The sequence below is a fragment of the Littorina saxatilis genome, linkage group LG1 (genome assembly GCF_037325665.1).
Source record: "Littorina saxatilis isolate snail1 linkage group LG1, US_GU_Lsax_2.0, whole genome shotgun sequence".
Lineage (NCBI taxonomy): Eukaryota > Metazoa > Mollusca > Gastropoda > Littorinimorpha > Littorinidae > Littorina > Littorina saxatilis.
Genome location: NC_090245.1, coordinates 64,349,953 through 64,360,515, shown reverse-complemented (window position 1 = coordinate 64,360,515; position 10,563 = coordinate 64,349,953). Strand labels below are relative to the sequence as shown.

The 10,563-nt window shown below is 39.5% G+C and overlaps 1 protein-coding gene across 1 annotated transcript in view; it reads right to left on the bottom strand.

The window, feature by feature from the left end:
* LOC138976366 (collagen alpha-1(XXII) chain-like) overlaps nucleotides 1-10,164 on the bottom strand; it is a 19,518-nt gene extending 9,354 nt beyond the window's left edge. The window contains exons 1-4 of the mRNA XM_070349228.1: nucleotides 9,949-10,164; nucleotides 5,494-5,524; nucleotides 2,200-2,229; nucleotides 968-1,137 (exon numbers count right to left, since the gene is read on the bottom strand). Of these exons, the coding sequence (XP_070205329.1) occupies nucleotides 968-1,137; nucleotides 2,200-2,229; nucleotides 5,494-5,524; nucleotides 9,949-9,972 (255 nt within the window). The 5' untranslated portion in view covers nucleotides 9,973-10,164. The remainder of the gene's footprint in view (nucleotides 1-967; nucleotides 1,138-2,199; nucleotides 2,230-5,493; nucleotides 5,525-9,948) is intronic.
* Between the last annotated feature and the right edge of the window lie 399 nt (nucleotides 10,165-10,563).

Sequence of the window (10,563 nt, the reverse complement as noted above, 5' to 3'; positions counted from 1 at the left end):
CCAAAATTTCAATCAATTGATTGAAAAATGAGGGTGTGACAGTGCCGCCTCAACTTTTACAAAAAGCCGGATATGACGTCATCAAAGGTATTTATCGAAAAAAAGAAAAACACATCCGGGGATATCATTCCCAGAAACTTTCGTGTCAAATTTCATAAAGATCGGTCCAGTAGTTTGGTCTGAATCGCTCTACACACACACACAGACACACACAGACACACACACACACACACACACACACACACACACACACACACACACACACACACACACACACACACATACACCACAACCCTCGTCTCGATTCCCCCCTCTACGTTAAAACATTTAGTCAAAACTTGACTAAATGTAAAAAGAAGGTCAAAGTCGTCAACGGTAAAAATAGTGTCCCTCACGAAAACCGGCAAAACAAACAAACAAACAAACACACAAACAAACTTTCTGATGAAATATAAACCGGTAAGTATAACAATACGTTGGTGCCGATTTAATTCACGTATTATCAGGTTATTGCTATTAAAGTCTATAGACATTTCTACATGCAGTAACTACACGACGCACAGACATACAGGCAGACAGGCAAACAAACAGAGAGACAAACAGACAGACGGATGAACGGACAGGCATACCCATCTGTATATATTCACAGTAAACCATTTCTGAGTTCTGAGCTCTCTCTCTCTCTCTCTCTCTCTCTCTCTCTCTCTCTCTCTCTCTCTCTCTCTCTCTCTCTCTCTCTCTCTCTCTCTCTCTCTCTCTCTCTCTCTCTATTTGTATACGATGGAAGGACAGGTTGTAAGAAACGGCTTGCCCTCAAACTTCCATCATCTCTCTTTTTCACACACACACACACACACACACACACACACACACACACACACAAACACACACAAACGCAACACCCCCCCCCACACACACACACACAACCCCCCCCCCCCACACACACACACACACACAAACGTGTTACCTGATAATTGTCGCTGAAGGTCAAGGCCCCAAGCCGTGTGTCGTCACGACTGACGTCAAATCGCGTCACAACTTGACTGACGAAGTTCAACACTTGTTGGTAATCCTCTATATAAATTGACGAGGAGGAATCCAAGACGAAGTATACGTCTGCGACTTTGCTGAAGCACTCTGTAGGAAATTGAAATGAAAGAGAAGTACAATAATTTCAGACAGCAATAAGGAGAAGAAAATAGTGACGTCACTTTATAGAACAACACTCTTTCGAGTCACGAGCTGAAAACTTTCGGTGGATGACCATTTACTGATTTAACACATCGGTTGCATCAAAAACAGTGCTGAGTGCATGGAAGGCAAAATAATAGACAGAACGAAACATTCACTACAAACTTAGTCCATCGATTTTAGAATAATAGTGAATGCTTTGTTTTGTCTATTATTAACGTCTAGATTCATCTTTTCTGTTGACTTTATTTTAACGTTTGTAGTGGATACACAGAAAATGATGCATGCACGTGAAGCAACTTGTCAAATTTAAGTAATACATTAAACACGATCGTGACTTTGACACGAACAAAATGAGTTTTGTGTCTGCTTAGCAGAATCAGAACAGAATCGAAACATTTAAAAAAAAGACGCCTACGATCTGACATTTGGCTTTCAACATTAAAGTCAATTTTGCATTTTGCTGCTATGAATAAGCTTGAAATATCAAATTTATGACTGCTACTTCCAGCGAAAGAAATACCACACGAATCCTACATCTGTAAATACATTTTCTGATTGGCACATGTTGTTTTTTCTGCTCTTGTTCTCAAATGGGATTTCAATGTCTGCACCTTGCCATGATGAACGTAATCCACGCAGAGAGAGGTAAACAATTTGTTTTATTGAAGTTCCAGGACGTCTAAGATGTCAGACGGATCACATTTCATTAAATGTAGAAAAGCAACTCCAAGAATGTGGCAATACAGCGAAGAGGTATCACGGTAAAACTTTATTGTGATCGGAGAAACAAAGGGTATGAAGTAAGCGTTCTGAATGCATACGGTAATGTGCAATATAATAAATGAGAGTTAGTCGGAACCAATCCCCTGGCACATAAGACTGAGAATAACAAGCATTGAAATAAACAAAGCGAGTGTCATCCTCATGTAAGATTTATTTTCGTGATCGGGTTCGACAGTTGACGCAATAAATGAAAGACATAGGCCCCTAACATGGAACACTTACCCGACAACGTGTTGTCTCTGTCATCCCGTTCTGAAAAGGAGAACATTTATCAGAGTGGATTATGTAGGTACAGACACGCAGCAGCCACAACAATACAAGCAATACTTCTTTACTTCTTCGTGTGTGTTTCTCTTCTATGTCTGTCTGTCTGTCTGTCTGTCTGTCTGTCTGTCTGTCTGTCTGTCTGTCTGTCTGTCTGTCTGTCTGTCTGTCTGTCTGTCTGTCTGTCTCTCCGTCTGTCTCTCCGTCTGTCTGTCTGGCTTTCTGTGTGTCTGTCCATCTGTCTGTATGTCTGTCGATCAGTTCGTCCGTCCGTCCGTCCGTCCGTCTTTCTGTCTGAATGTATGTATGTCTGTCCGTCCATTCGTCAGTCTGTTTGTCTATCTGTTTGATTGCCTGTCTGTTTGTATGTCTGTCTGGTTGTATGTCAGTGCATCGTGTAGTTACTGCATCGGAACGAAGATGTTAACTAGAAAAGGTCTGGTACTTTAATAGCAATCATCTGACAATACTGGAATAAAATCGGCACAAACGTATGTTATACTTACCGGTTTATATTTCGTTAGAATGTTTGTTTGTTTGTTTGTTTGTTTGTTTGTTTGTTTTGCCGGTATTCGTGTGGGCCAGGATTCCTACTAAATCAAAGAGAAACTGGTTTTCAATATGGTTCGCGCGATCACTGGAAGATTCAGAGACAGCTTCCGCCAAAACAGCTCTGCTCGCTTTCTCAGATCCGCCCAGGCTTTTATGTGGTATAAGGTCATTCCTTTACTTGGACACATACCAGCAAATTCAACGGCCTGTCTACTTTCTATGCAGGGTGGAATTCTTTTGATGAACTAATTTTGTAACCGACACTGGTGTCAATCAATTCATCACAAAATTCTCACTCTGCAATCAGAATGTTGATTGTTGGTATTTGTCAAAGTGGAGGAATGATTTTATTCCATGTAAAAGCCTGGCTAGGTCTGATATGGTGAGTCGAATCGTTCACGAGGGAAGGTTTGTGCCTTTAACATTGCAAGAACAGGCATGAATACAACTCTAACGTATAATGTAAAGACGCAAGACAGCCGATATCTTCCTTGTAAAGATTATGTCGGGTCTTTGGCCTTTCATATCCGGCCACTTCATTTTGTTCTGTCTTTCTTTACTGAATGAAAAGAACACCACCTAGACTCTTTAAACATGCATGAATGGATCGATAATCACATAATTATTTTGTGATCTCGTGCTAACAACTCGGCTCACCATTTCATATTTGTCCTGCCTTTTACGTGGAACGGTCTTTTCAAATGTGAACAAGTCGCGTAAGGCGAAATTACAACATTTAGTCAAGCTGTCGAACTAACAGAATGAAACTGAACTCACTGCATTTTTACAGCAAGAGCGTATACTCGTAGCATCGTCAGTCCACCGTTCGATGCAATGGCAGTGAAATTGACAAGAAGAGCGGGGTAGTAGTTGCGCTGAGAAGGATAGCACGCTTTTCTTTATCTCTATTCTTTTTAACTTTCTGAGCGTGTTTTTAATCCAAACATATCACATCTAAGCTATATGTTTTTTGAAATCAGGAACCCACAAGGAATAAGATGAAAGTGTTTTTAAATCGATTTCGGAAATTTTATTTTAATAATAATTTTTATATTTTTAATTTTCAGAGCTTGTTTTTAATCCAAATATAACATATTTATATGTTTTTGGAATCAGAAAAAGATGAAGAATAAGATAAACGTAAATTTGGATCGTTTTAAAAACAATTTTGTTTTTTTTACAATTTTCAGATTTTTAATGACCAAAGTCATTAATTAATTTTTAAGCCACCAAGCTGAAATGCAATACCGAAGTCCGGCCTTTGTCGAAGATTGCTGGGCCAAAATTTCAATCAATTTGATTGAAAAATGAGGGCGTGACAGTGCCGCCTCAACTTTTACAAAAAGCCGGATATGACGTCATCAAAGATATTTATCGAAAAAAAGAAAAACACTTCCGGGGATATCATTCCCAGGAACTCTCATGTCAAATGTCATAAAGATCGGTCCAGTAGTTTGGTCTGAATCGCTCTACACACACACACAGACAGACAGACAGACAGACAGACAGACAGACACACACACACACACACACACACACACACACACACACACACACACACACACACACACACACACACACACACACACACATACACCACAACCCTCTTCTCGATTCCCCCCTCTACGTTAAAACATTTAGTAAAAACTTGACTAAATGTAAAAACATATCTGAGATTGTTATCCGAATCGTGTACGCAGGACATTGCAAGAAAAATCGATAACACAACTCTTGCGTATCTAGAAGTTAAAGGTAAAGACGCCAGGCAGCCGATGTCTTCCTTGTAAACATTATGTCGAGTCTTTGCTTTTTCATATACGGCAAATTAATTCTTTTCTGTCTTTACTGAATAAAAACATGACCACGTGTACTCGTTAAACCATAAATTGATCGATGATCACATAGTTATTGTGTTTTTTTCCGCGTTAACGACTCAGCTCACCCTCTCAGATCTGTCCAGGCTCGTACATGGAGTTAAACCATTCATTCACTTGGACACATACCAACAATCAACATTCTGGTTGCTTCCTGTGCTAAGTGGCAATTTTCAAATTATTTTGATTTACCAGATTGACACCAGTACGTGCAACGGTCTCTTCAAACAGAACACAGGACAGAATTGAGATGATAAACCGAACCACTTACAAGGAAAAGACTGTGCCGTTAACCTCCAAATTCCAGGCTTGCTTTTTCTGATACCTTGTTTTTCCTTATAATCTTGCAACGTGGTATCTTTTTTAACGCTATTCAGGATACAATTTCAAACTGCATTGCAGATGGCAACGCTGTTTCCTAGTAAATTATCGACGCAGTTTCTCTACTGGGATTAATTTACACGTCATTATTATGGAGTGAGTGGGGATGAGTGAGTGGGGATTATTTACTTCAATGTGACTCATTCGCTAGCCATTATGAAATTAAACACACACACACACACACACACACACACACACCCCCACACACACACACACACACACACACACACACACTCACACACACACACACGCACACAAACACACACACACACGCACGCACGCACACGCACACACCACACACACACACACACACACACACACACACGCACACGTACGCATGCACGCACGCACGAACGCTCACACACACACACACACACATACACACACACACACACACACACACACACACACACACACACACACACACACACACACACACACTTACGAGAAACAGCGAAGCCACCCAGGGAGGCGATCTGAAAAGACAAAACGTAGAACGGGTTAAGGCTGTTGTCAACCCCTGAGAACAAGAAGGAGAAATAAAATAGGTTTGTTGCCCTTTTGACGTGTGCCAAATTAAAACTAAAATGGAGTGTTCTAATGTTGAACCACCCTTTTGCAAACAGTTTTGAACACAGGGTGACACATTACATGGTTCTATTAGTAAATGTAGCACACATAGTCAACACAAGTATTCATTAAAAGGGAAAGCTAACCTGGGATATGACAAAGCATTAACATTTTCTCATCACTTTTACCCGTTTGATTTCATGTTGGTTTGTGTTTTATGCTTGATTTCCCAGGTCAACTTATGTGCAGACCTATCTGCTAGTGCATTATCGCTTAGTGCCTTCGTGTGTACACGCAAGCTCAAGACTAAGTGCCCACGGAAAAGATCCTGTAATCTATGTCAGAGTTCGTTGGGTTATATAAACACGAAAATACCCAGCTTGCTTCCCTGAAAGCGGCGTATGGCTGCCTGAATGGCAGTGTAAAAACGGTCACACACGTAAAACCCCGCTCGTGTAAAACATGAGTGAACGTGGGAGTTTCAGCCCATGAACGAAGAAAAAGAAGAAGAAGAAGAAGTTTCTCTATCACTCTTCTTCAGGTGTGATCATTGTTGATAGTTTGCATACGTGATTTTATGACGAATTCTTATACCCCACACTTAAGTTTCAGTGGTTATCTTGGAAATCAGCACGTAAAGCTCTACTTGAACGTTTATTTCTGACCTCAGCACTCCTTGAACTTACAGAAAATGTCACTATGATTAAAGTGTATCCCTTCTGCAAGATGTAATCTCCAGCCTTTAGTAGCAGAGTAATCTAAACCGATGTCCCTGGTTTCTGATTATATCATACACGTTTAAGCAGTCTAGACATGAAGATAGAAGAGAAGCTATATAATGATGTTGATTATCATTTCATGTTCGATCAAGCAGGAGACAAATAATTTGGGATCAGGAAATAAAACGATAGGATTACACGCACAGTTTCAGTCTGCAAGGAAGCGGGCAGAAAATCGTGCCCCCTTATTACATGCAGTCTAGAAATGAAGATAGAAGAGAAGCTATAATGGTTTCGCCCATCATTAGATTATTGGCCAAGTGAAAGACGTATAATGTAATGTGGTATCAGGAAATAAAACGATAGTTTTGCACGCGCACTTTCTCTCTCCAAGGAAACGGGCACACATATTCTGCAACTTGTTGAGGTACTAGGTTGGTAATCTCAAGTTACATTCTGTCAACAAAAAATGTCGGTTTATGTCGGTCTGAAAACGATATTCAAGCAAAAAGCATTTCACCAACAATTTTCCATGCATTTTGTTTGTATGTTTTTGGTGATGAAGTTTATAACAATAAAGAATCTGATGTCTCCCTCTCTCACTCTCTCTCTCTCTCTCTCTCTCTCTCTCTCTCTCTCTCTCTCTCTCTCTCTCTCTCTCTCTCTCTCTCTCTCTCTCTCTCTCTCTCTCTCTCTTACACCCCACGTGAATGGATGAATTAAGCCTAAAAAGAGAGGAGTTCCCTAATAAACCCTCACGTTACCCGTCACAAGTCTGTGCACTAGGCCTTTCGCATGCGTCAAGAAAATTTTCCATTTGAACACATACACAGTCATACACATACACAACTTCAACCGCCTTGCTGCTTCTTGTGCTCAATGTTTTTTTTTAAACTTTTTTTTTTATAGTTTTGTGTTTTCTTGTTCCTTTTGTTGGGTCTTTTTTTTAATATTTTATGTTATTTATCTAATTTTTATTTCATAACTGGTACTTCGGTCATTTTGCAAAAGTAAGTTAACAAAAACCTCCCCACTCTTCACAGGAAGCAGCCATGCATTTGATTTGTAGGATGTGTCCAAGTGGAAGCATGCTCTCACACCATGTTAAAACCTAAACACATCTGTGGTGGTGCACATGCTCGTTTTCATGGAAAGGTTAGTGTCTGTAACAAAAGACACCCATAAACAAAAGGTCTCATGAAAGACGAAGAACTGTGCGCGCATTGGTTACTTTCTGTTTCTGTACTTCTCGTACATGTCTCTGTTTAAAAGCGCAGGACACAAATTGGTCTGTGGGCTATTCTCCAGAGCTGTGTTCCAGGGGACATTATGTTACGAAGTTGTCATTATTTCTTTACTTAAATGAGACATTCATGATTAGGAACTGGATATATATATCCATGGCCTGCAAATAAAGAATTAAAAATACTAGCACATTTGTGACCCTCCACCACGAAATGAGTCGCATGTCACCTCGCGCGGTTCTGCGCTAGGCTTGATATAAGTCCGGGGAGTGTCTGGTAACAAACAGTGTGAGGGTCACCTTAGTCACAGGCTTATAACTCAAACAGTAATTGCTCTTTTCTAAAACGGTTTTCACCACTGGATAGATCATAACAATCTCTTTCGGAAAATGTAAAAATATAAAAATCATGCAAAGGTGACATGCGACTCATTCCGTTGTGGAGGGTCACATTTTGTTAGTCTACATTCAGTCAACTACACGGGTTTTAAAGTACGTGAACTTCGTAAAATGGAAACCAAAGGTTGTGGCATGAATTTGAACACTAACAATTATAAAAAAAAAGATTAAAAAACATATATCTGTATCATTATCTTACTGGAGTATTACTGAAAAAAGTAAAGAACATACATTATAGTTGCCATTTAATATACGTTATAATCATTTCAAGGACTGAAAATGCATGTCACAAAATGGTACACAGCTCAGGAGAATAACCCCTGTATGCTGAAAGGAGATTTTTTGCGCGCGCATTAGGTACTTCTTCTTTCATTACTGGTTCTCGTTCAAGTATCTGTTTAAAATAGTCTATCCGCTTAAAAAAAAGAAATAAAAAACATTACAAAAAAAGCTCTTTTAAAAGACGAACAACCGCACTCGCATTGAATACTTCTTCTTTCAGCATATCTGTTTGTTCAAGTCCGTTTACGCTCACGTTTCCCAGAGGTCACCATGCTGGAACCCACTCGAATTGCTGACTCACAACAAGAACCTGTCGCTGTATGGCTGTTCTCAGCTTGTGTCATTATTATGAGAAGAAAGCCTTGTGTAGCCGCAGGCAACATTATTTCTATAAGTACAACTCTGCGCTTTTAACATTGCTTCTGATCACTGAAGTTGTCTATATTTTGTCTTTGAATAATTTTTCAGCCAACCTGTCAGGTGTACTGAATAAAAAAAAAATGTAAATATCATCAGCAAATGTCATTAGCGGTTCCCATTTCGTAATTTTCGTTTTGTTTGTAATTTATGTTTTGGTTTCTCAATTTAGAAAAAAAAAATACTGCGATAGCCGATAGTATAATCTCAAGAAAAAAAAATAGTACACACCTTATTCGAGCAAACATTCTGACGAAAGGTGAAACAAATCAAAATTACATTGTATGTCCCGTAATAGACTTAATGTTTCTCTTCTACCCGACCTACTGAACTCCAGTACCGTGTTTGTGCATGAGGAACTTGACTTTACAGTATACTCACTTTCCTAAATAAAAGTATACAAAAAGTCTCCAATGTTGCTTAGCCATGCACGTATGACGTAATACACCGCTGTATTTGAAACAAAAGACATAGCAATAACGGGCAATCCTTCGTCTGTATTCTCGTGATAAAGAAATGCAGACAGATGCGGTAACTCAGCTTTTGTGTTTCAATAAATACGCAGGGATGCACACTTTCTCCGTATACTTAAAAAAAAATGCATTTAAAACAATACAAAAAAAGCACTTCAGGTAAACGTACACGTTCAATGTCCGCTTTACGAGCATTTGTTTTTATCACAAACCGTGTATTTTTGTTTGCATATCAGTTTTTAAAAAAATGATATTGAAACTAAACAAAACTGTTTTTTCTGGACTCTGCTTAATGCTGTTTTATGCACATCGCTCCACAAGATAATAATTTGCTTTAACAAATTACTAATCAGTGCTATGTACTTGCACCATTTTGGAAGTAAACTTAGCAAAACAGTTATTGCGACATAGCACACAACATACTCAAGCTAGCGAAACAAAACAACATGTTCTGGGAAGATACCTAGTACCTGATTTAATTTTCTCCTCGTATGTGAAAGTTGCCAAGTTTTGCCTATTATGATTTTTAGTCGATTTTTAATTGATCCCTTTCGCTGATTTTTGGGGTACCCATATTTGAGCGTTGGTCACGTGATCCCTGTTAATGACATTTTTGATTCAAAGGGTGTGCCAGATAGTCAAGTGGACGGCCGTACATGGCATAGAAAGTTTGAATAAAATGACACGGTAATTAATGCTTTAACTGGGCTGCGAAAATTGTCGCAATAATTGTTCTGCTAAGTTCATTTCACTCTAAACTATGAACATAGTACTTGATTGAAAATAAAGTAACTTACCGTCAGTAGAAGTAAGGAATTCATGATACTAGACACTCCGGTATTCACCAAAACGGAGGAGGCAGCCAGGTATTACAGCAAAACAAAAACTCAGATCTACTCTACAACCAGCAGTGACACTAACTACTTCTCAAGAGTCAGGGTTCCCCCAAGGATCACAACTCACACCAGAGCTCTTCACAGGGCGACAACTCTGATGCTGTGTGGTTGAATCGGAACCTCTCGTCTCTTTCAGTCGCTCTGCGCACCACGTGACAAATCATGGGACCAAACCATGGGACAGTTTCCAACCAATCACGTCCCTTTCTTGAAGTGCAAAGACAGATTTTGGGGGGCGGTAAGGAGTCAAATTGCGCGTGCAAATATACATGTGTAATTATAACTCTCGTATCGTTATTGTCATCAGCTAGACTGATGTAACGACGATTTTCCGGAAGTGACGACTTGTGTCGAGTCTTGCGGGAGCGAAGTTGCTTATGCGACAATAACTTACAGACATTAACTGGAGCAAGGGCGGAGCACTACTGTGCAGGCTTTTCTACTAAATTTGTGTTAATAGATTACTTTCGGAACAAGGTTTTACTTGATATCGAATACGCGAATCCTTGTTAATGG